The 25,534-nt window shown below is 36.0% G+C and overlaps 3 protein-coding genes across 8 annotated transcripts in view; 1 reads left to right on the top strand and 2 right to left on the bottom strand.

Moving 5' to 3' along the window:
• Positions 1–8,359, bottom strand: part of LOC137393409 (serine-rich adhesin for platelets-like) — a 59,580-nt gene extending 51,221 nt beyond the window's left edge. For all 3 annotated transcript variants that reach the window (XM_068079956.1, XM_068079957.1, XM_068079958.1), the window contains exons 1-2: positions 8,235–8,359; positions 5,641–5,938 (exon numbers count right to left, since the gene is read on the bottom strand). In XM_068079956.1, coding sequence (XP_067936057.1) covers positions 5,641–5,907 — 267 coding nt within the window. In that variant the 5' untranslated portion in view covers positions 5,908–5,938; positions 8,235–8,359. The remainder of the gene's footprint in view (positions 1–5,640; positions 5,939–8,234) is intronic.
• A 6,570-nt stretch (positions 8,360–14,929) lies between these two features.
• LOC137393431 (mitochondrial import inner membrane translocase subunit Tim21-like) lies at positions 14,930–18,723 on the top strand. 2 transcript variants are annotated; one of them, XM_068079982.1, is made up of 7 exons: positions 14,930–15,013; positions 16,499–16,753; positions 16,874–16,936; positions 17,463–17,560; positions 17,673–17,746; positions 17,888–17,990; positions 18,598–18,723. In XM_068079982.1, exons 2-7 carry the CDS (start codon positions 16,522–16,524, stop codon positions 18,712–18,714), a joined length of 687 nt encoding a protein of 228 aa, XP_067936083.1. In that variant the 5' UTR covers positions 14,930–15,013; positions 16,499–16,521; the 3' UTR covers positions 18,715–18,723. The 2 variants fall into 2 exon arrangements, with proteins under 2 accessions (XP_067936083.1, XP_067936084.1); XM_068079983.1 differs by having other exon boundaries at positions 18,592–18,669.
• A 549-nt stretch (positions 18,724–19,272) lies between these two features.
• On the bottom strand, positions 19,273–23,272 carry LOC137393430 (CAP-Gly domain-containing linker protein 1-like). Of its 3 annotated transcripts, none has more exons than XM_068079979.1 (8): positions 23,098–23,272; positions 22,087–22,285; positions 21,627–21,707; positions 21,094–21,289; positions 20,890–20,986; positions 20,323–20,352; positions 19,728–19,914; positions 19,273–19,452 (listed from the first exon to the last, which is right to left on the bottom strand). In XM_068079979.1, exons 1-8 carry the CDS (start codon positions 23,179–23,181, stop codon positions 19,280–19,282), a joined length of 1,047 nt encoding a protein of 348 aa, XP_067936080.1. In that variant the 5' UTR covers positions 23,182–23,272; the 3' UTR covers positions 19,273–19,279. The 3 variants fall into 3 exon arrangements, with proteins under 3 accessions (XP_067936080.1, XP_067936082.1, XP_067936081.1); XM_068079981.1 differs by lacking the exon at positions 23,098–23,272 and adding an exon at positions 22,570–22,661; XM_068079980.1 differs by lacking the exon at positions 20,323–20,352.
• Between the last annotated feature and the right edge of the window lie 2,262 nt (positions 23,273–25,534).

Here is a 25,534-nt window from a genome sequence, read left to right as displayed (position 1 = left end):
GCTTTGTGAGATTAACCGACACACATTAAAATAGTTATGGTAACATATAGCACAGTAGCCAGCAATTGATGAATATCTGTGACTCTGTCGATGCTCCTAACTTTTGTAACTTTTTAAAAAGCATTAAAATAATTATGGATGCTTTTTATTCTGATTGGTAGTGTTAGCTGATTGATAGCACCAAACAGGCAGAATTATTAGTAGCCTATACTTTACTGCCCTGAGCAAGCAAAACACTGTATCTTGATATTTGTAAATTGTTCAGCACAAGCACAAACGCGTTTTGGTCGAACCTGGCATCAGTATTAGCAGTATTTTAGTTGCTTTTTTTTTATTTATTATGGTGAGATATCCAACAATCTTTACCGAATTTTTTTTTTCAAGAAACTTTAAAATCAAAGGAGTTATTTCACTTAGGGCATTTTGTTTGCTTAAATTGACAATTTACTAAGCTGGCACTAGGCAATCAAAACGCCCTATCACTGCAGATAGGGCCTTTTGATTGCTTAATTGGACTGGTTTCTCATTGTTAGTTTGCCACAAGACCATTTGCCATGACTGGATTATCAAATGATTACAAGTTTAAATTCTGATATTAACCCGCAATTAGTCAACAAAATAATATATGTTGCAATTCCTATTACTCATCCAGTCAACACATGGATTAAAGCCCTGTAATAGCCATATTTAGCTCAAAAGTTAAGAGATGATCAAAGATCTAGGTATCCTTCAAACCTGATGTCATGAAATGAAAGGAGTAAGTAAAATAGTAGTTTAAAAAAGATCAAACGCTTTTATTGAAAATAATTTAAAGCAAACAACTGAGTGCAATAATGTCAGTATTTTAAAAAAGCAAAACCTTCCAATGGACATGTAATTAAAACAAATTTTTCATCAAATCTCTGAGTCGAATCTTTAAATCGAGACTTTTGTCACTTAGATATCGTCCTGTCATAATAAATATATTATGATAAAAAATATAGCAATAAGATGAGCACTTAGAAGTGCACTAGCTTGTATGAGCTGCCTTAAAACAACCAAATATATATGCTTCAGTTTCGCTTCCCTTTGTTTATATACTCTTTGATTACATAATGCTGCTCATAATGTCCAACTTTGTGTATGTTCAGGCCAATCAAAACGCTGTATCTGCAGATAGAGAGCTTTGATTGCCACTTTATGTGTGGTAAATGTGGATAGGGCATTTTGCACATTGTGAAAAGTGCTATTTCTGGTGGTCTCAGATATATGAAATTTCGAGACATGTTAGATCTCAACCTAAATTACATATAAGCACAAAAAAGTGAATTTTGAAAAACTTTTCAGATAGGGCGTTTTGCTCGCTTAGGGCAGTATAAAGTTATGATAATGTATTATTTTCGTTGTAATTAACAAGTTGATGCATTTTAGTCGTAATTTGATACTGATTTAAACTAGAGGCTGAGTCATAAGTAAGTGACTGGAGTAAATGAAATCCTTTAAATCGTTGAAGCTTTAAAATCTATGTTTCAATTTTGTAGAAGAATATCGCAAGAGATAAAATATTACTGCTTCATAGAATTTTAGTAATGGGAGGTAGGGTTCTGGTCGTCATTGAATGATGACAACTTGTTCCATGAGGAAATGACTTTAGATTAAGATAAGGTTGTCTTTCATGTAATGAGATTTGTGAAATGCCTAGACTTGGTATATGTCTTACTAGCTTTCATGCTAATAATTGCATTCTTGTAAAAGACAAATTGCCTTGCGCAGCCACCACATTTACATTGCTTTCAATGAGTAACCAAAAGGAATAAAATAACAATGAGGACAAACTGAGGTGAGGATAGATGAACGAAAGGAGCTAATAAGCAGCCTTCACAAAGATTTCTACTTTTTTAGTGAAACTTTTTTATTCAAACAATAAAAACTTTAAAGATGTGGTTGCGGCAAAAAATTCGATTTAATGAAATTAAGACCCATAAAAGGCTAAAACATCAGCTACAATTTGATGCCATTTTTGTCTTTGTAGACCAACCCTGTCCAGAGATATATGCGTTTGAATGGGGCCCTCATTTAAAAAGCTCACGTTCCAGCGGGTGCTTCTTTCGTGACGTCACAAGCAATATATCTGAAAAGAAACCACGAGCGATAAATATGAGGTCGCTTCCTTAGCCAATCATCAGCGTGAAATTTTTATATAGGCCGTAATAAATGTTATCACTCGTAAGACGCGTTGGCTGTGATCTCAAATTTAGGAATTTTACTCTATTATTAAATCGCATGGACATCGATATTTACTAAATTAATTAACATCGTTACTTTAATGAATTACTCGATCGACACGTTTTATTGGCGAACAACATAATTGTAAAAATTGCTGCGAAGGTGACTTCGAGTTTTCTTGGCATCAGGTAGTAAAAGTTCTACGGAGGAAGATCGGAGAATGGAGGTAAATTTATCTTTTACTATGAGTCTCCTATAGAGTTTCCTGTTGAGTTTACATTCAGATTATATTTCCCTGTTTGAGGCTAAAATGTAATTTCCTGCGCGTGCGAGATACGTATGTACAGTGAGTTCTTGATGGCTTCTTTTTAATCTTTAGCATCTAGCAATACAATGGCTTAGATTGATGAATATACTAAAGGTAATATTTTAGTACTCATTAATACATGTACTAATTAATAAAATTATAACTTTTTGCTATCACTAATCATCGTTTTATGGTTTTTTATCGGTTCTCCTAGCTACATTTGCTTCAAATTTTCTGTGGCAGTTTTATCTAGTAAATTAGATTTATGATTTGACTTTAGATGTTCACTTTTCACTTGTAGAAAGTGAAGAAAATCGATTGATCAATGCAAATCTTTAATTTCCAGAACCAAAGCTCCGAATCGTTGGCTTGGCGTACTTGTGCCTTTGTTAAACGTTTATTCGTTTTTAAAATTACACTCGCAATCTATCAAACTCCCAATTTGAAAGCTTTCAGTAGATACGCTTTAGAATGACATATCTATGAATGACATATATTTATTGCATTTGTTTTACTGATTACAGGATGTTTATGTCGTCCCACCAGCCGAAGCAGCTTTGTCAGCGTGGAAACTGCCATAAATTTGGAAAGAGAGACTTGAATGTGTGCTGCATAAACCATGTTTTGTTTGAGTTTCTTGCAGTAGATGAAATTGTCTTATTGTATCAGCTAAAACTATGTGAGTGGCCACGACTTGATGAATATTTTTAATAAAAGCTTTATACCGGGATGAAAATCTTTTGCTTGTAAAAATTATATAATAAAATTATATTGTTGAAGATAATGCAAAACATGATTTGCAGAATATTGTAGTGAATTGGATACAGTATATGGATGTCCGCAGAACTGGAGAATGTGAGTTCAAATCCGGTTTGCGGCAGACTTCTCATCCTTAAAACTCTATCCCTATGTATATTATTTTCAAAGGTAGTAAGAAACTAGTTTTCAGTGTTGGCAATGATATACAGCCCCGCCCCAAGGATAGGCGACGGACATAATGTGGGCGGGGCTTTTGGGAGGCTGTATATCGTTAGTGTGGGTAGCGGCGGAAGTGTGCTGATACAAAGACCTTATTCTACAGTTAACTTGACAAAATTACCGTAGACCGGTAAAATTGGTAGTCGGTACTCAAATGTTTACACTGCATTTAGAGAAAGTGAGTAGGACAAATTTTCAATTTTCGTTATTTGAGGCCTTTGAAACATTCATAATAATGTATCTGTAGTAGGGTTTAAAATTTTATTCTAACCAACATGAGCAAATACAAAATAAAATATATGCCAATAGAGCCGCGTAGGACTAGACTTTTATCGCAAATATCCGATGTGAATACGAGATATATTGACAGATAAATTCACTCGTGACATCACTTTGGGCAAGTCTGGGCATGTTTTTTTGGCCTGAGCGTTTTTACAGCGACCAGATTTTTTCAATTTTAATCTTCAAATATCTTGGCAATGAGATTGCCTAACACAACCAACAACATATCAACTGATAGAGAAAAAAAATGCTTTCTTTTAAGATCAACTCATATTTGACGCAACCACATCTTTAACATTAAAACTGGCTATAGCCTCATTGCGGTACGTCTGATAGACGTCCAACCTCAATCAATGCAGAATACAATGCGAGAGAGCCTCTTTATACAGTCAGTTAGGAAGTTCGAAGACTCTCCAACAATTGGAAGAACAGAAGGCCAGAGTACATTTACTTCTAAGAATTTAATTAGACTTCGAACAGCGAATTGTATGCTGATAATAAGTGATAATGGAAACATATGTTCATTTGATAGACTTGAGTTGGAGTTGAACACATTGGTGAACTTGCAGTACGGCTACACACAGCTCCAAAAGCACAAGCCACACAGCAGCCAAAGCTAATTATTATAATGACAGCTAATTATTATAATGACAGCTAATCACAGAGGAAGCTGTATTGAGATCAGCTGTAGTAAAGTAAACATCAGTGTTTTGTGAGCTTGGCTGAATGGGGATGAAACGATGTTATGTATTGTATTTATGTAATTCTACAGCAGATTTAAAAAAGCTAATTACAGCTTTGCAACTCTTTCACTACGGAATTTTTGGCTTGTTCCGTTGAAACTAATTCATGCCAAAAATTTTTTCTGGCGTACATACTACTTTTACTGTAAAAGCTAGAGTTTACGTAATACAGCCTTAGTCTAAAATTATTTTTTGAACCAGCAGACAACTCTGCCTAAGAATTAATGCACTCGAAAAAAAAGCTAAGTTTAATGTTTCTTTAGTTTAGTGAAACCGGCTGCAAAAACATGCAATTATTTTAGAAGTTTGACCAAAACGCAAACCCCCATGCAATATTGTTATCAGAAATATCTGAAGCCCAATGGTGAAGAATTTCACTGGCAGAAATACTTTTAGGCGGCTGTTCACACTTTATTTTTTTATCCATCCTAAACTAAAAATAAAACAATTTGGAAACTAATTTTATGCTGTGAATTTTGAGTAAAAAGAAAACTAACTGGTTCATTTTTTTTAGCAAAATCATAACCGAATATCCTAAATTTATTATGGCAAAAGTTTGATTGGCTCTTTTAAATCTACGATCCGTGATCAAAGTTTTGTATAGGTACTGAGGTGAGCCGTTTAAAAGGCTTTCTGTAGCGATAGAGATAAAAGAACTTTAAATCTTCTCATTCTCAATTTTCTGTAGTAGTTGCTATTAGTAGGGGACAGCGGCTACACAAACTAGTTAACAAATGACTAACAAAGACTACCTTATAGGCATCAGTGACATAAGCCATACACTAGCGTTCTTCAGATACCAATGCCTGGCCAGCATATGGTCTTCACCATTGACTCTAACATGAAACATTTATAATTTAAGGTTTCTGCAAAAGGAGCTGTTTACTTTTCTTAAAAATATTTATTTCTTTCAATTGTGTGATCATCCTGAGAGGTCATGTAAGTGCCACAGGACATTCTATCAAAATTTGAATGCTCGAGAAAGCACGTAACCCATTACTCTGTAGCATAGTTATTTGTAATCAACTTTTCATCATAAGAAAACATTTGAGAGTTTTCCTAAGGCTTGTGTTTTTTTAAACATCCTATGCATTCAAAGAAGACCGTCTCACTGATTCTACTTACCATCCTTTCAGCTTGTCGCCGCAATTCCAGCAGATCCGCTAAATCTTTTTCCGAGTTTATTTTATTGAGTTTAAATTTGACGGTTTCCTCAAGAAGGCATGCCAGAGCAAGTAGACACTGCAGCCCCTTTGGCGCAGCCAAATCTTGAGCGACACAATTATCAGAAGTCAATGGCTTGTCTTGATCTCTACGGGTTTGATTAATGAATTGGAAGAACTCCTGTTCCCGTTGCTCGTACTCAAGCATTCGAGTGTCATTGTCACTCATGGCTTCTCTCAGATCAAAAATCACGGGTTATCTGTAATCATATATGAGTGAAGTGAACAGCTGCCGTTTTAAGGCAGCGTTCTGACACCGTGTCTACTAGTGGAAGTCATCAAGGGATGCTAGCAATGACTACATTAGTAATATTCACTGTAAAACGTCACTATGAGAAGCAGTGTTACAAATAGTTCACCTTGGCATGCTCTTTACTACGTACAATATTTTTCACATTCCTGTCTGTTATCAGAGAACACAAATCAATTGGCTAAGTGATCATAGAATTGAGCCGACATCAGAATCAAAATAAACAGGTGGGTGTCATGCTAACTTACATGTAGATAAAGGAAACGTAATAGCAAAGCAAAGCCAATAGAACTAGGCATCTCCAAGGCAGTGATAATTACTGCCCATATGGCTGTAGTTATGACAAAGCAGTGGCAGCAAATACCAATTTCGTACTCTATGCTCTTTGGATTATATCGTAGTATGAATAAAAGCTATGCAAACTTTTGACTTTGGCATTTGACAGTGAACATTTAGCGATCGATTTTATGCTCTAAGTGTGCCTTCTCAAACTGGCTAAACTAAATAACCTAACAAGTTTGTCAGTAACTACTGCAAGCTTCCTTCATTGATGCTGTAAATTGTGGGTAAACATGCAGACTATTACATGTTTGTTTACCCCAGAGGCCAGTGAGTTGCATTGTGAGCTTCCCTGTAAATTAACTCTAATTCCTTTACAAAAGACTGTTACCCTTTTTGCCAGTTGATAGTAGGTTGTGCATAAACACTCCTCGAAAGAGCTACACCCGTGTTACGTTACAAGTAGTGGTTAAAGGACATTCTTTATGAGGCATTGTTCAGTGGATCAGAACTGCCAGATGACAGAACACGGAGTAGATTGATCCTACACTTGTGAAATGTGGCTAATGCGACATCTTATTATGTTAGATAGGGTAGGCATGTCACACTCTTATCGAACAACAACTTTAAGAGATAATTCCTAGCCGCAGAAATCTTCTGATTTCATGGTTAAGTGTTTTGTAGACTAAGGAAGTTTCCTTATAACGAAATCATGCCTATGACAAGTTGGCCCGTTCTCTACCATGGTAGGTAGTGTGTCAACCCTGAAGCTTGCTCAACAGTACTGAGAATATGGGCAGCACAACCTGCTGAATGCACGGCGCTATAATTTATTATAGAGATTGGCCATGATAGTTTCGTTGTGGTAATATATAAGAATTCCATAACAAGCAACAAGTGTGTCATAGTTAATTGATAGTATTGTATAAGCTTGTTAACAGTACAAGCTGAAATGATTGTCTCCGCAAATCTGTCAAGATGGGGAGTCAATGACAGATTTGGCCACAGACTATAGCTAGAGTAACTAGCCCCCCACTGTAGCAGAGAGAAGTGAAACTGAAAAGATATGTTGGTATATCTCAATGATATGTAGGCTTATCTGATGTATTATATTATCTACATTTAGGCACTATGATACTTATGTAAGTCATGTTAGGTTTCGCCTCTTATTGGATTATGTACTGATGAGGGTCCTAAACATCCCATGTTTGTTTGGCAGCTATCGAACTGCAAGTCAACCTTGTTGAAATACCAATAGTACTACTGTTATGGAAAAGCTTTCGATCGATTAGCTTTCGATGAAAGACTAAGCCCGAGACACTGGTTACTCTGAGATTGTCAAAAACGAAAACGAGATGGGAAACTAACTATACTACAGTCAGAGTCATGACAAACTAGGCTTGGCACACCTGAAATACTCAGAAAATGGAAAAACGAATGCAAGATGGGATATCTAACTATACTACAGTTAGAATTGAAGCCAATAGATCAGGAATACAAGACCTAATCAGCTACATTTTTTTCAACACTCATTGCAACTTTTGAAAATGATTGAGGTTTATTGTTCAGTCATCAGGATATAAAGCAAGAATTTATGTAGATGATAACTTGTCATATACGACCCCTGGTGCGCTGCCAAGCTATACCAGTACAAGTTCAGGATTCCTGCAATTTTTTTATCATCTATGTGAGTGGCAGTCTGCCAATAGAACGGAGTTCCTTTCTCGTTAGTTCCCACTATGAGATCATGCGAGGATAAACAGATGGGAAAGCAACTAGGAAGCAGTGATAGTCCTATGTTACCAACTGAAGCTTCCTAATCCAATGTTGTCCGAACTGAGCTTAGTTGACCATTTATAGTTAAGCCTCAAATTCATGTACGTTTAGGGTAGACTGCCCAAGACTAGTGCGAACTATTGCCTATATTAGAAAAAACTTGAACATCTGCTGGAAAAATGCAGTCTTACCTTAAGCAGTTTTTAAGGATAAATGCGCATGAGCAAGGGCTCAAGAGCGCTATGAATCCTCTGACGCAGAATCAAATACAGCCTTTGTTGATATAATCCAGTCGATGCTGGTCACGGTGTTCATACATTTCTAAGTAGCAGAGGAGTTCAAGCAGTTCTTATGTGGCTGGCCGGGCATTTAGTAACAGAATACCACTGAAAGCGAGTTAAACTTTAGCCAAATGCAACAGCAGAGTAGTTGGTGGCACTCACCATTATCTACCCGCTCATTCTCTAAGGACTATGAGGCTAATTGAACAACTAGCCTATCAGCTGCTGCTAAACCAAGCGTGGCAATGCTCTAGATGTCTCAAGCCTCAAAAATCCATAAATAAGACAAATTATCGTTCCATTACAATCAAGAGAAACTGAATGAAATACAGTTAGATACATTAGTGAACAAACCAGGCCAACGCAATCAGGAAGGGATGGATGTACCATTTGCTGCCTTGTGCTGCTCTCTGGTTGCCTTGTGCTGCTCTCTAGTAGCCTTGTGGTTGTAGAGAGCAAATGTTTTATATCATGGCTCCCTTAATTCGTTTCATAGATAGATAATTGACAACTTTGAACATGACTTACCGGCATCTAAAAACAAAGCGGTCTACAATCCTTCATCGATAGAAAAAATACCATAAGCTACCATTAATGGAGCTTTTTAAAGTCTACGTACAAAGATTTTGCTTTAGTTGAAAGCAACAATCTAGTATTCATTTTATTGTGAGATTTTGCATCTTATAGCATTCCACCGACAAACAAGCTATAGACACACTTGTAATTCGGAACTTTTGCACTTTGTGTTGTAGACAAAACCTAAACCTCTTTAGACAGACATCATACTTAAACCACTTATTTGAGCTATTTCAACATTTAATATTTTTATTGCCACATTTATTAGCAATGACTGTCCATTTGCTCATGAAAATGTTTGAGCTTCCAGCAGCAAATCAGAACAGAACACACAAGTCAATTCTAAATATGGCCCTTGTCAACACTCATGATTGCAATTTTTGAAAATGATTGAGATTTATTGTTCAGTCATCAGGATATAAAGCAGGAATTTATGTAGATGATAACTTGTCATATACAACCCCTGGTGCGCTGCCAAGCTATACCAGTACAAGTTCAGGATTCCTGCAATTTTTTTATCATCTATGTAAGTAGCAGTCTGCCAATAGAATGGAGTTCCTTCCTCGTTAGTTCCCACTGTGAGATCATGCGAGGATAAACAGATGGGAAACAGTTCCTTGCTCTGTAACAGACTGGTAAGTAGGTAGCAGACTGTGGTGGGTAGGTAGAAGACTGGTGGATAGGTAGAAGACTGTGGTGGGTAGGTAGCAGGCTACATGATGGGTGAGCAGTAGGTTGTGGTAGATAAGTTGTGGGTTGTGAGGGCAGATAGCGGGCTATGTTGGGTAGAAAAGCAGATTGTGGTGAGTAGCTAGGGGGTTGCATTGGTAGGTAATGGTCTGTGGTGAAGAAATGGGCCGTGATGGGTAGGTAGTGGTCCGCGATAGTAGGTCATGGAGGATAGGTGGTGGGTTGGAGTGAGTAGGTAGTGCACTCCGAGAGAAGTACAGAGGAGAGCGCATGTTCTGGTAGTTGTTTACCAGAACAGAAGGAGCAGCTCGACCTGTCCCATCCCACTTCCTAGCTGGAAATAGGGCTAGGCTACTAAACACTAGAGTTTCTGTCTTTGAAAATATTAGTGCTAAAAACCCAAGCATGTCTTATAGTAAACCAATAAACATATTCACAATTAGGTTAGGGCTGCTTTGTAACTCTATGTAAGACAACTACAACTCACATTTAATACTATCTGCATTTTTTCCAACTATCGTTATTTCTACGTAGAGCTACATGCAAGTTTTTTGAAACTGATTGTCATTTTTAAGAAAAAATTTACAAAACTCAAAATAAAAAATTGCATGCTAAATTGTCCAACAGTGATGAAAATAAACTGTAGCAATTAAATTTTTATCTAATATCTAATTTCTTGTCAGCTCCTCATAAATATATTCTTAATCGTACTGTACCTAACTAAATCTAGATATTCTTAAAGTCTAAAGCTGTATACATTCCTAATGCGCATTAATAAATACAAAAAACATTAAAATATGATATTCAATTAAGACAAGTAGCCGTTATTGCCACATGTCTAAGAACACTTCACACCAGATTGTTTATTCTTTGTGTTTCATTGGAGAACTAGGGGCTACATCAGTTAATTATTATTATACTCTACATCTATTAGCAGTGTCTCAAAACGTTCCTGCAAACTAAGTACTAAGACAAATGGTGAACCTCTACATTACTTTACGGTCTTCAGATGGTGAAAGGACAACTCCAAGTTTGACCGTGAGTCAACTTAATACATACAGAAAAGTTAATATTTGTATACAAATTCTAAACTTCTGCTTAAGGCAAATGATGAAACAACTTAGTAAGCTCAACCACAAGCAACAGTCGGCCTTTAATACCAACATGTGTAGACATTGTAGCTAACTTCATCCTTAGCGAAACATTAAAGAATTTAAATGATTTTTGAAGGAGAGTTGAAGTTAGACCGAACAGCAAGGTTAAATGGCTTGAGAATTGGTAGATAAGTTGTGGGTTGTGAGAGCAGATAGCGGGCTATGTTGGGACCTCAAGGCCAAAAAGAACTGATGAACAGAGCATTCATTGAGGAGTCCTCAATGAGGACTCATTCACAGATAAAACTAACCACAGATCAGAGTGTCTATGTTACCAGTGCAGTCCTTTTGGTGATAAAGTGCTTTGTTTGTTACCCATGCTTATCTTAAGAACATTTTAGAAACATAGACAAGAGTGAAATCAACATCTCATGCAGTGAATAAACCTAAAATGCTGGACAAACAATGTAGATTGATAATTGTATGCATTTATTAGGATTCTTATATTGTCTACCTTCTGATTTCTATACATCATGGCCTTAGTTGCAAGTTTATTATCTGAAAAAACAAAAACTTGCGACAGCAAAAAGACACAAGATGGTTGTTTTATAATGCAGCACCTATAATAAGTCATAGGTACTGAAGGCAGTGAAACTTGGCAGACTGACTAAAAAATTGATTTAGTTTTAAATAAATCAGAACTATATTGTCTTACTGTATATGTTTATAATCTGAACAAAAAGGGGAGAAGTTCACGTTGAATGGTTTTAAAAATATGAGATACAAGGTACACCGCTGCTGATATCTGTGAGATTTATTTTCATTCTAAGCAAAGCTATAGTAGTCAAAACACAAAGGAAAAATTCTTTGAGCTATAGAAAGTTCACTCTTAGCAGTTTGATGAAAAATTTGGAGTAGTTAGTAGTAGCTGTCTAATGCTATAAACCGTAAACCAAATCACTGTCACAAGGCACAACAATTATAACTTATCAACTACTTTTCAAAAGTTTGTGAGACTTTTCTCAAGTTTCAAGTTTTCATAAGAATTCCATGATTTACTCTGTATTTAAACATCATTGAAAGGCTTATAGGATAAAAGAACACATTCGAACCAGAGCTCTGGTGAGACCTTGCCACCTTTGTGTAGTCTGATATCTCAGTATACCATCAGCAAGCATTTTAAAAAAACATGTGACGAATTCTAAACAAAATATTTACAAACACAAAAACTGGTCTTGAAGCAGGCCCTGATGTATAACACATAGTAACAGCTAATGATATTTCATCACCAAATTTTCAAATTTTTAGAACAAACCAACATGTCATTTCAGGATACGTGGCTGCAAGTGCCTAGACGTTATTGTCAATGTTTTTAGCACCAACCCACTATGATCAAGACTAACTGAGAGAAGGACAGTGACAGCAACAATCAGACATACCTCCCACCAAGAGTGAGATCACGTGGCCAGTAGCAACTACCATCAGTAGGAGGTATTCCTACCAAGAATGGGATCACGATCAGTAGCAACTAAATTTTACCATCAGAACTGTGGTTCATTGAAAACAAACTTCAAGTATCCCTGTGGTTCATTGGAAGCAACTCACAAGACTTGTGGTCAAGTCACTTCCAACGTAACCTCATCATATAATCTTACAAACATAATAATAACCATTAAAAAAGAAAATCAAATCAATAAATCTTGTCTACTATAACTCAGTGACAACCTAAACTGAGTGGAATTCATCAACAGAATGAACTGCTAGCTGCTTGTTGAAGGCTGCGCGGAATCACACGAAAGTACAGAAAAGTTTAATTCGCTTCATTCATTTGATATATATATTCAATTTATTTATTTCATATATATTTGATTTCAATCCAAGGTGACTCGAGGAAGCAAAAAAAGAACCCTCATATTGCTAAGACTTTTGAGCGCACTTAGTAAAATCTCCTTCGCGCACATCTTTCTACAAGTTATCAAAATAAACAAATAGTTCCTAGGCAATTATGTAAATATGATGAAAACATTGCATCCAATATGGAAATACTTTAAAACCTTAATATTCCTTTGAAAAGAAGCATGAACATACAAAAATATGGGAGTATTGTAAATATTAGCAAAGGATAGATTATTGATGAAAACGCAAAAATAAATGCTAAGATATTACCAAACGTTGTAAGATCAGAAGAAAACAAGCATGGTTGACAACTCAGCATATTTGACAGCTCAGCATATTTGACAGCTCTTCTTGACAAAGAACCAAAAAATACTAACTGTACAATGTTTTACGGTTATCATTTCGTATTTTGGTTTATGAGTGAATCTAATTACATCTCATAGAATAGATTATACCCATCACCATCTCTATACTTCTCAACTTTTTCTTATTAAACTTTTGTACAGCCAGGGTTAGTACCACAGATAATATTATATTACAGTGATAATGGTTAATAGATGAATAATTTATTTTTAGCCTGCTCAATATTTGTATGCATATTGTTCAAGTATAACAAAACTATTGCATAACTTGTAATCAATCGTGCTTGTTTCTCATTATGACAACTACGTTGACTGAGAGGTTAATTATTGTAAGCCTAAGCACAACGCACTATCTGACGACACAAAAACTGCATAGTTGTCCTCAAATAAATATGAAAATGCTGCTTATATGAACAAAATAGCCCAAACGTTTACTCTCATTGTCTATTGTTTATAATGCAATAATACAACAATTACAATACTGTTATTTATAATATATTACATAACATTTGCAGAGACTAAATAGTAAATTATAAGAAACGGAAACTTTACAAAAACTGCACTATGAAATTATTTAGTGCAAACAGTAAAAGTTTTAAAAGTAACTGTTCAAATGCCAATGCAGTCATTCCTTTATATATTTTTTAATGTATAGGTTACGAATATCTGTTAGTGAACGTGCATTTATATAGCTAAATAGTGATACCAACCCGTAAACTGCCATGCTGATAAACAACGATTTCAGGTAAACATTAATGCCCTGGAATCATGGGCTAACAAATGGAAAATGCTATTTAATGTATCTAAGTGCTCTGTCATGGTTTTTAATGACAAAAATAACTCTCCCTCAGCTGAATACTTCCTAGGCACTGAACAATTAGAAATAGTTGAAGAAACCAAATACCTAGGTGTTATCCTACAATCTAACCTGAAGTTTGACAAACATATAGACTCCAAAGCCAGAAGGGCGAGACAGCAGTTAGGCATGATTAAGCGTGTGCTATATGAAGCTCCTGAAAAGGCCAAACTCTTAGCATATACTAGTCTTTGCAGGCCACATATTGAGTATGCCTCCACTGTGTGGGACCCTTCTACTAAGCTACTACAACATGAACTTGAAATGGTGCAAAACAACGCACTACGTTTTATATGTAAACTGAAAGGAAGAGATAGCATCACCAAAGCTTTAGATACTTTAAATATGCAAACACTATGTGAAAGACGGAAGGTCAGTAGACAAAATCTGCTAATGCGACTCCTCTCCTCTGACCAGAATCACAACTCATTAATTACCACCTATGATGAATTAATGCAGGACCGAGTTAGTACGACTGTCACACGAGCTGCTGGAAGAGGCGATCCTCCTACTATATATGCAAGAACGTCTGTTTATCACAACAGCTTTTTACCAAAGACTGTTCGTGAATTTAAAAACTATACATCACATCAACAATAAACAATTATTTGCTAATATGGCAATAAATTACAATATTATCTAGTGTTAACAACTGCTCAACATATGAGGCGTGCCGCTTGCCGCAACCGGCTTTAGTACGTTCTATGAAGAAGATGTAAGAAGAAGATGTAAGATGAAGATGCTTACGAAAAATAAAGAAAGATATAATTAGCTCAAGAGCACATCAATATCCTTATAGAGTTGAATGCGCATACGTTGCAGAAAGGGCTTGATCATCTGGTTATTTTGCAAGCATTTGCATACTTTCAAATCACGCGCATCTAGTCGTTGTACTCGTTTAGCTTTTTCTAACACTGTGCCATGATAATATACTATTATTATACGCAGCATACGTCTCGTAACATCGTAACACGGTAATAAAATTTTAACCTGAATTCTTTTGCTTGTATTATTGCTGAAAATAAAACTAACAACCGTCTCCCTAGCTTAAATGTAAAAAAACGCTACAACAAGGTTATACGAAGTTACCATTCTATTACAACGACTCAAATATACACGTTAGTTTGAACACCGCAAATGAGCTTGGATAAGTTACCCGCTTGAACTGCAAACTTACCATATAGCCTAATAGCCGTAATAGCTTCCATACTATAGGTAATAGATGGTTTTTCATTGAAAGAAAATTTAATTTTTAGGCTCTCAAAATAGTTTTTTGCTAAGAAGATGCCAACACTTGGTTTTAATTAGTGTTTTTGAACATTTTGCATTTACCTCAGATGTTTCGTAGGTAGGCCCTACATGTGTTTGGCACAGCTTTTGTTTTTTGCTACTTGCATTATACAGTAATGAAAATTTAAATGTTGAACTTTTTGGTGACAGTATCTTGTTTCGTAGCGTACTCAGAGACATAAATAATGGTATACATTTTACCAAAGCCTAATTGAGATGTAAAAGTTTGCAGTGCGATTGAAGATGCACTTTCATAGGCTGCTACTAAGAGTAGTATCATATTTGCTTGTTTAAGTAAACATTTATAGCTTATTATCAGTCCCAATTAGAAACTAAATGGCAATAAATATGTTGAGTCAAACAAACCTTCAGTTTTGTGTTAACCACCAAAGTCTTAGTGTTACTAACACCATGAAATAGGAGTATCACATTCAGAACTAAGCAAATAAAGCATCCAATATAATGCACTTTCTAAAAACCGTACTATTGGGATGGATTTGCTAAACTCAACTATTTCTAATAGCCTTATGCATCAAGCTGTTCTGGGATTAGCATAGTAATATGCAAGCCAGCTTTCATGGAAAGCCAATGGACTATCACATAACGCTGTATATAAGGATATGTAAGCCAGTGTATAACAGGATGGGTAAAAATAAGTAACGAAGGAGGGTACGCTAGTGAGACAGAAGAACAAAGAGTACAGAGCACCAAATACTGTCTACAAGCGACGAGACTATATATGGACATTTGTGGATTATTATATATGAACATTTGTGGATTATTTGAACATTAATTCATCTCTGTGCAGCTTTAGCTTGCGTAATAAAGAACTCATCATTCACCAGTCATCTTGCTTGCAACAATTACAGTTGTGCATGAGAGCTAATACTCATTCAGTATAAGACAACTTGTAACCAGAATCCACTTAGTAGTGATTGCAAGTGCCGTAATTCGCTATATTGAGGCAAGTGCAAAAATTCACTACACTATATAGGGCCTAGTTCATTTACCGCTGTTGAATTTTTGGCATATCACAAGCTGTGCAGATAAACATTTGTTCCTGTACAATGCATAGCGTTCAAATATAAAAAACATTATTTGAAGTACATGTATATAACATGCAGCATTGAAGTGCATACTCGATATTAGAAAGATGTTCAAGATCATAAACCCACTCAAGGAATTAAATAACAGATTTAAACATGTGAATTAACTTCCCTTTTTGTAATTTTTTTAAACACCAAATATTGTTCAATCTACTTAAATTTGAAAGCTGCATTATTCCAGGAAGACTTGTGGCTGAAACATTTTTTGTCATTTTCATCAAAGTTTATTATTGCTCTTTGCTACAGAGTAGAATTTGCCAGAGAAGCTATTTGATTCACTTCCAAACATGCTATCCTTTTGTAGCTTGTCAACAGGACTGTTTGGGGATGACTTTGTCTACCTTGAGATTAGTATCAAAGACGCTTCCTCAATATAGACTATGCTTCTGTAAGAACCATCAGTATCTACTCTTAATTTTGCCCAATAGACCAGCACCTCGAGCAATCACCACTTGTGCAAAGTTCTTACAAGTTCGCAAACAGGAAGAAAGCTCTGCAGATAAGGAAATTGATATCCAACGAGAGCGACCTTATGAGCACTTGACTGCTGGTCAAAAAGGTACTGCTGTCAGAACATCTGAATAGAAGTCAATTGGATAGTTAGACTGACCGCAATCATAAATAAACTAGTTTTCAGATGTAGAATACGTTTGCTAACATCCTTTTCTTTCTGTTGTAGTGGCGCAAGCTGGAGCAGATCTCACTTCTTTACTAGTTATTATTGCTGGACTTGGTATCACAGGTAAGTATTCTGCTGTGGAGTTGTGTGAAGCCCTCATCTTTTTATCAATAAATTAGATGTTTGCTTATCATAGCAGCTTTATTAATGTCTTGCTTTTTGGCTACTAAGGCTGTAACAGTTTGACTAGCAAAAATATGAGTATTTCAAACGACACACAGACCATGCTGTTAATTCTTTCACAAACAATATTCACCAGGATATGCAGTAGGCTTTGGTTTAGCTCTTCAAATAAAAGAATGTCATAACATTAAAGTACATAACAGTACTACTTGGCAGCAATTACTGGAAGATGGGCGCTAGTGCAATAGAACTGTTATACATAGTCAATTCGCTGATGTGATGCGAAGTTCCTTCTGTATCACATCAGCACAAACTGAAAAATTGGGCAGCGCAGTTGTCAGTAGTGCATATTTCTGAGTGTTATTATAATGACTATTTTAATACAGCTATGAGTCACTACAGACCTTTGTAATATGGACGGATTATATTATTATCATATTATATCTCAATGATGTCATATTTGTAGGTGTGCTGTTTTATGCTGTCGGCTCAGAACTTTTTTCCTCTTCCGGACCTAATGCAGTTTACAGCGCAGCGTTTAAGCGTTGCACCAATGATATACAAGTGAGTGCAAGTGACTACTTCTTGTTAATAATAGCACCCATCTCTCATAGCCCTGTATCATTTTTTTATGCTTTTACACGCAATTGAGAAAAAGATTCTTCATCCTTTATAGGTGTTGGACGCGCTTGGGCAGCCCGTGAAAGGACATGGGGAGACAAATCGGAGAGGGAGGCGACAGCATGTACAGTGAGTTGATTATGTTACATACGCCGCACTGTATAGGCGCAGCTATTCACAATGTCGAATGGTTGATGACATACACAGTTTTGCTATACTACAGCATGTACTATAGTTTGATTACGCAGTTAGTTTTTTGTATGAATGCAGGCATACAGAGTTCATGAACAATAATGGGGAACAGCACACTAGAATTAAATTCTATTTGAAAGGAGCCTTCAGATCCGCTGTTGTTCATGCTGAAATGTTTAAGGTTGGTATTGTTTGCCTTTCCTCCTCAGCCATTCTGTTACTGTAAAGTTCTCCATTTGTGTTACAGGTTTCAAAATCCTGCGTAAACTCTGTCCAGAATATTTGTATTTATCCTTCCACACGTATGACAAACATCGTTTTCTGTTTTGTGACACCAACATAATACATCTACCATCATATGTTTCAGTTTATGAACTTTCTGTTACTACAAACTTCAACTCACTATTCCGGCTCCTACGGAATACTATTAGTCAACGAACTTTCAAAACATGTTTGTTTAACTCACTCAATAACTCCTGATTTCTGTCGTTTCAATTTATTTCTCCTTTTAGCATGTAATGAAAAACATATTTTTGTTGATGATTACGAATAGAAAGCTATATATACATACAAATGTAACATGTTATTTTCTCTTGCAATCTCTGTCAGGTTTCTCTTAACGGAACAGAGATTACATATCTTATTTCCTCTGAACCAGATGCTCAATGCATCAATAGAACTCATGTTCAACTGTCAAGATAACCATTCAAGCTCTGAATTGCTTAGTCTGTGGGAATTATCATCTCCTGTTGCTAACTTAACTGCTACAGGGAGATTTGAAGTTGTAGAACTTGGAAGGCAGACAGGAGTTTGAGTATCTGGTGGTCGAGCTAGAAGGTTACCCTCCTAAGAGAATGGAGCTGGAAAGGCGTGTGGCCCAGCAACCATCTTACTCACAATGGTAGATGAGCCGGTGTAAAGTGGATGCAACAGACACAGAGGTAGCGCATGTCCTGATGCAACAGAGAGCTTGGACATGGGTGCTGTAGAGGAAAATGTACTATGTAATATCATCTTGTGCTTTTAGTCTATCTTAGTGCAATATCACAGTCCTCTGACATTGACTCACCCATTGTTTCATGCTGAAACTGACACACAAGGTTTTGAGTTTATGGAACCAATATTATGATTTTTTAATAATATGCTTTCAGATTACCAAAGTAAAAAAAATAATACAAATTTATACCCTAAGAAAACATTGAGCAGATATTGAGAAACAGATTCACAATGAAATATCAGAAAATATAGATTCACAATGGAAGCTAGTCATGGCGGGAAGCTCTACTTTGATAATTATAACGAATATCTTTCAATAACTCTGTTTGGTTGAAATAGATTAAAATGAGCAGAAGGACAATAACTATGACCCTCTTTACTCTAACTTTATAGCAGCACTCCACAATCAAACTCAGCCACAGCCATCAGCCACAGCCATCAGCCACTTGAGATCCTACTAGAGGTTTTCTGTTATTAACTCTTTGGAGGGCTTGGTTGCCGGGACGGCTGTGACCTATCACCCGTTCTTGTAGGTGGTTTGCTGCTTTGCGTCGGTGCTGTGGTTGGCCGCTCTTCTTCTAGTTCCTCCTCGTCAGCTTCATCAGCAAGATCCTCAGAGTCACCCAACTCCTTACCAAGGTTTAGCGCTACAGTTGCACAACGAATAATCTAACTGGTTGCTAGTAGTAATATTGAGGTGTGACAGTTGATCTTCATGAACAAGTCAAATAGGCTCATATATAAAATTAGTGGCTTGTTTGCTAGGTAAGATTAGCGTTTCATTGACAGGAAGTATTGACGATTGATTTCTCATTATTCCAAAACGATATATGCTATAATTTACACAATGAATGTTACAGTATTAAAACATGGGCTTCGTACTTGGCGTCCTAATGTTAAATACTTGATTTACCGTGCTTACCTTCATGTAGCTTTTTCAAGGTTTTAACCAGTTTTTCCCCTCTTTCTCCTCCTCCAAACTCTTCTTTCCACTTTGCAAAACGCCTTGCTTGTGGATCTATTTTGGGTTTTGGTGCGCCTCCTGTTCTAACTTTGACTGTGCTATTGGCATAGTGATAGACCTGGGTACCCCCTTCCATCTGTGCATCCTGCGGATAGTGTATTTATCTCCAAATAACTGAGCGTTCAAATCAATTCAACTAGTTCTCACACTCAAACAGAACTAAGTTCACAAGTTATATTCATGTTTATGCGTGGAATAATGTGTAGGAGGAGATAAAAATAGTGTTCAATACATGGGCCAGAGTCGGTAGGGCCAGACACTAAATGTTACGAATATTTTAAGGTACACAAGTCGCTGCTGATAGCATAATGATGCACTCTGGGAACATTGTGTTGTTCATTAGATTTCTCATGTGTATTAGTAAAAAATATATACAAAGAAATCGTAGGCTATGCATACCAAGGGTAGAGCAATGAAATGAAGAAGAGCATTGCAAGGCGTAGGTAAGCAAAAGCCGAAAGGTAAAGAGAGGAGATAAATAAAAACATGTTACCTCCAGTTCTTGTTGCTTTTTAACAACATCCTGAAACATGGTTTCAATAGTGTCAGACATTCAGCCTATGTTCACCTGTCTATCTGTCACTCTAGTACTGGTCTGTAGACAGTCATAGTTAATATGAAAAAGTCTATCTAGATCATGCTGCAGACTAAATACAGTATATTCAGCCTACTCCTGTCTTTAGTAGTACCTACTACCCGTCACTCTAGTACTATTTGAACTATATGTAACTATCCTTCATATTTACTGTGTTTCCATGCTCAGAATGGATTTGGAGTTGCTTCCACCTCATATCATAGAAATAGTAAAATCTGAACGCGATAGATGCCGTTTCGCTCCACTAAATTTATGCGTAGGCATTCCTTGTGAGAGTACTATTTTTGGAAATATCTATACATATAGTGCAACTTCGAATTGTTGAACCGGTAGATTGTGAGCTCAGTAGGTATCTTCCAAACCCATTTGAAGCCTGAAAACAAGGTGATTTGCTACTGTTCTTATAAGTTGGCTAATTTGTAGTAAACATCAATACCTGTCTAGCGACACTGTTGGTACCCATACCTTGTAAGCCACATCATTCTCATCATATACGGTGTAGGTTTTCCTTAGTCTAGACTTTGGTGCAACGACTGTTTTTGACTTTGTCTCATCAGCAGCTCTAAAATAGATGTCACTGACAACAATAGGCCTGCTACAGTTAAACATTGAGTCTTCCATATCACCATGTTTTCTTTAGTTAATACTGACTAAAGCTCTTTTACTTACTCCATTTTCTGTCTTCTCAAAGCTCGTGTTTTGACAACCTCTTGATAGCTCTCAAACATGTAGTTTCCTGTTACGGCTGGTGTGACTTCCGCGGGATTTAGCCGTCGTACATCTGTGTATGGAACTAAGGCTGCATGCCCTCTGGCGCAGTGAAAGTATCTCTTTCCATTCATTGTACCATTGTGTGTTGAACCAACTGATAAACGAAGTGTAAATTTTGAAAGCTTAATCATTGTTTTCTAATAACTTGTAAAATCTCAATCGATGTGTTTTATGTCGTTGTAGATTATTTACCAAAAGAGTAACACTGGACTTTATTTATCCTATTTTTTGTAGTTTTGTAAGAATGAGTTTTTCATCCCGCTATGTTATCAGACAAAATATGGATCATCATGCTTGCTTGTATAAAAATAAGCAGATAACTCCCGCCTGATACACTGATCAATGATAATAAGCGTACCTTACTGCATGTATATATATGCGAGTTTGATAATGTACACACATTTATGACATCCAGCTTTTGATATACTTACTATTATCATCACACTTCACACCCACATAAACTGGTGGTGCTATAACATTTTCATCTAAAAGTCCAACGAATAGGACCACACCTGCAAAAGAAAGGACATAAGCTTACTCACTTGTAGTTGCGATGGAGAATAAAAAAAAAACATTGTTACTAATTGCTCACAAACTTTATTTAAAAATGCAAATGATTATTCCATAATGCAAAAATATTGGGGGCAATACATTTGTTCAATGACTTAATGATAGGGTGAGCAGGAGTATAAAAGTTTTTTACATTTGGAAACTTCATATACAGAAGCACAGGTGCTAATTATGTACAGAGCTAATCTTTGTGTCCCACAGCATTGGCCTAAACGAAGCAAGATTACAAGTTCATCTATCTTGCTATCAAAATTCCAGCATCGTTGAGATTAACACCAGAGCTTTAGCAGATGGTAATAGCAATTTAACAGTTATGTTTACCATTTTGTTTTCCGTCAACAACAACTCTGTCTCCAACCTTAATCCGCCAATCGGATTGCTCTGGTCGAAACATTGTTGATGTCTTTTGTGCGCGCTTTAATACAGGCTCACTGAGAATCGATATATTTGTAAAGTTGTCCTTCCAAAATCGTTTACATGGCCCACAAGTACACCCAAAAGGGTCTTTTTCTTGTTCATTCTAGAAATTAAAACACAGAGCATATTTGATTTCATTTTTTATATCAACCCAACATGCTACACAAAATATAAAGTGTGTGCATCAAACTTGCAAAAAGTGTCAAGTAAAGCCAGTTGAATTGCTATGAATCTGGGAGGAAGAATGAAATTTTGAGTTGATGTAGTTTAATGTAGCAAGAGAGGGTAACGATGTTAAAAAGTTGAAGCACCAAACTTGAACATAATAGGTTAGAGTTCATAGGAGAAAATAGAATGACAGGACACTGAAGCACACATGGCATTCACCATGAGCTTTTGCTGCCACGAGGTGAGGCTAAGAGAAGAATCAAAATCTTTCCACACTTCAATCACCTCCCTGGCAAGTTTTTCTTGTCGTACTTGCTACAATCCACACAATCAAAGTGGTATTTATTAAATTTGCTTAAAAGTAGAAGATTGCATGTTGACATTTAATAAGCTTAGCTTTTTTTTAACTCGAACCTTTATAAAGTCCAAACCACTAATATATTACTCTGTTAAACTCAAAATATAGTTATTTTAAAATAAGCACGCTTATTGATGAATTACTACACAATGAGTGTAAAATTGATACTTTCAACGAATGATTGTGGTTACATTCACAAAAACTTACTTAAAAAAGATAAATTGAACGAGTTAGTAAGAAAGTATGACAAAACCTACATTCAAAAACCGACAGACAACGTCACTGTAACCCGACACAGTTTTTTCCAGTCTTAATATTAAATTACATTATATATATATTGGGAAGGAAAGGAAGTCGGGGTATATTAGTGGCAAAGCCAACTTGTTTACCTGTGCTGTTATTGAAGTTACCGAAGTTCCGATAGAATTGGGTTCAGTTTTCGTTGTTGATTTTGCATCACCTTTTACAGACATTTTGATGAAAACCTGTTGAACAAAAAAACTTTGCAACCCTTCTATGTAACAGCTGCAGTATAGATGACTGTTACAACGTTGCAATATAATGAACGATTCCGCCAACACGGAGGCAAAAATAGCTTATGCGTTGCTAAGATCAAAACCGTAAAATAGCCTCAAAGATTAGATAACAACCACAACAACAATGTGCCAAAATAAAAGTTATGTTGTAACTCATTTTTTTAATTAAAATTGTTAAAAGTAAATTAAAAATAATAATAATAACAACACTGTATTTTTGTTCTCACCCAGAGGAAGGACAACTACTAACAGAAACATTTTGCGTACCGTGCTGCTAAAGGCCCAGCCAGAACCTTTTAAATGTGAAAACAGTGGAGAGTAGCAGCCCAGTAGCAGAAGCCCGGATGGCTGCTGTATAATACATGTATACATAACGTGTAAAAATAAAAACGAGTAGAATAACCTTACAAGGTTACATGAGTACAGAGAGACTATTTGACATACATTCAAGCAAAGGCGAAAAGAATTTTTTATATTTTCTGAACACAATCTTATCACGTGAAGCTCACCCTGCATGATTAATAATTTAATATACGTTATCTGGCATTTAACCATCTCCGTAAATATTCAAACACGCTCAAGCTACTGTGTGAGCTTAGCATTATATTTTTATAATGAAGCAGAAATTTTGGACTGACTTTGGACATAGTAACATGAATTGCCTATTTCCAACACTTTTTAACAACAATAATTTTTCAATATTGCCATTGTGCATAACTATGGGTTGGTGGAATTTACATTTATACTTGACCCGTGCTGGAGAACCAAGATATTTTGTATTGATCGCTATTTAGTTATCATCTAACAGAAAATGAGAGCGAAATAGGCTTAAAATCACTTGTAAAAGTGTAACCATGCCGTCACAATTCAAGGAAAAATCCACTCAACAGCCATCAAAGGACCTGCCAAGCATTATCAGCACCTTCATTTGAATATGAAATGCACATGACTAATCATGAACAAGCGAAGAAGCTCTACACAAACTATCACTTTGAAAAATTAGATGAGACATGCAAACATATTTTTATTAAGATTATAGGATTTCATAACATAGACATGTGCAGACATAGACATAGCCTCTTATGTGGAGTCGTAGTCCAAAATGTTGAAACAGTCGATGCCAAGTCAGCATTGAAGAGGTACAACATTGGAAGGAATCGGGGCGGAGGCCGTGTGGCAGACGCTGCGAATAAGAGCGGAGAGATCTGCCACACAACTCTGATAATACTTGAAACTTGTAGCTGTCGTAACAAGCTCGTCAATGGAGGACTTCGAGGAGACATGAGCAGATACAAGGTAGTTTTGTATCAATTGCATGTCTTTATAGATGGCAGACATCTTCTTCTCATCTGAAATTAAAACTAGTTAGCTGATATGGGAATCATATATGTTAAAAGTTATTGCACAAAATTATATAAGCCATGAGTTTTATATATCGTATACAAGTGTTGGCTTGTCCTGCAAGTTTACGAAGTGATAACCTGAATACAATTAACTGCACCAACTAAATACAGACTATTTAAAAAGTTGAGAAAAGTAAGCATTTTGCAAATAAAAAATACGTTTCCCAAAACCATGTTTGCAAATAATCCCAAGAAAGTCTTATAAAATATTGCATCAAGCATTTTTTGTTATTCTATATAATCTCCTTAACTGTGGTTAATGTCTCTGTTTAAATAATCAAAACAATTATACACACCCGGTTAAAAATATATAAATGGCGTTAACTAGCTTATGAATTAAAACATTAAAAAATATATACTACTTCACACAATATGATATAAATACAATATAATATTCATTTAAGAAAGATAGTATAGTTTATAAAGTTGTGCAGTATAGTAACTTTGTAACGGCAGCACATAGCCTTCCGGAGGCAAAAATCAATACTTTTGCTTCCGGAAAAGTAATGATTTTTGCATGGAGGCAAAAATCATTACTTAAATTTTAATTACTGTCACAATAAAGAAACCGAGAAATACATAAACCCTTCTACATAGTAACATTACAAAAATCAAATTAATAACCAATTGTTATGACACATAAACTACAAATACATTAAATTAAAAATACATACATTGAGACCAATCAAAAGCAGCAAAAGCTTCTCGGTTCTTTTCCACGAAAATCCGAACCTGCTGCTTAGCCTTATTGTCACCGGGTGTCTTAAGCATCTCTAGTAAGCTGACTCTAGTACCTGCCTGCAATCATTCAGTCACTGCTAAGGTTAGGTAGTACCAACTTGCAATCATACAGTCACTGCTAAGGTTAGGTAGTACCTGTCTGCAAT

Source organism: Watersipora subatra, chromosome 4 (assembly GCF_963576615.1).
Source record: "Watersipora subatra chromosome 4, tzWatSuba1.1, whole genome shotgun sequence".
NCBI lineage: Eukaryota > Metazoa > Bryozoa > Gymnolaemata > Cheilostomatida > Watersiporidae > Watersipora > Watersipora subatra.
Note: the sequence above shows the minus strand (reverse complement) of the source record. Positions and strands in the feature narration are given on the sequence as shown.

Coding starts and splice junctions, on each gene's coding strand:
- LOC137393431 (XM_068079982.1), top strand. CDS start 16,522: ATGACTTTGTCTACCTTGAGATTAGTATCAAAGACGCTTCCTCAATAT. Junction 16,937..17,462: donor TGCTGGACTTGGTATCACAG/GTAAGTATTCTG, acceptor TCATATTTGTAG/GTGTGCTGTTTTATGCTGTC. Junction 17,991..18,597: donor TTCATGCTGAAATGTTTAAG/GTTGGTATTGTT, acceptor TTGAAGTTGTAG/AACTTGGAAGGCAGACAGGA.
- LOC137393430 (XM_068079979.1), bottom strand. CDS start 23,181: ATGTCTGTAAAAGGTGATGCAAAATCAACAACGAAAACTGAACCCAAT. Junction 22,286..23,097: donor TAACTTCAATAACAGCACAG/GTAAACAAGTTG, acceptor TTTAATTTCTAG/AATGAACAAGAAAAAGACCC. Junction 21,708..22,086: donor TGTTGACGGAAAACAAAATG/GTAAACATAACT, acceptor TTTCTTTTGCAG/GTGTGGTCCTATTCGTTGGA.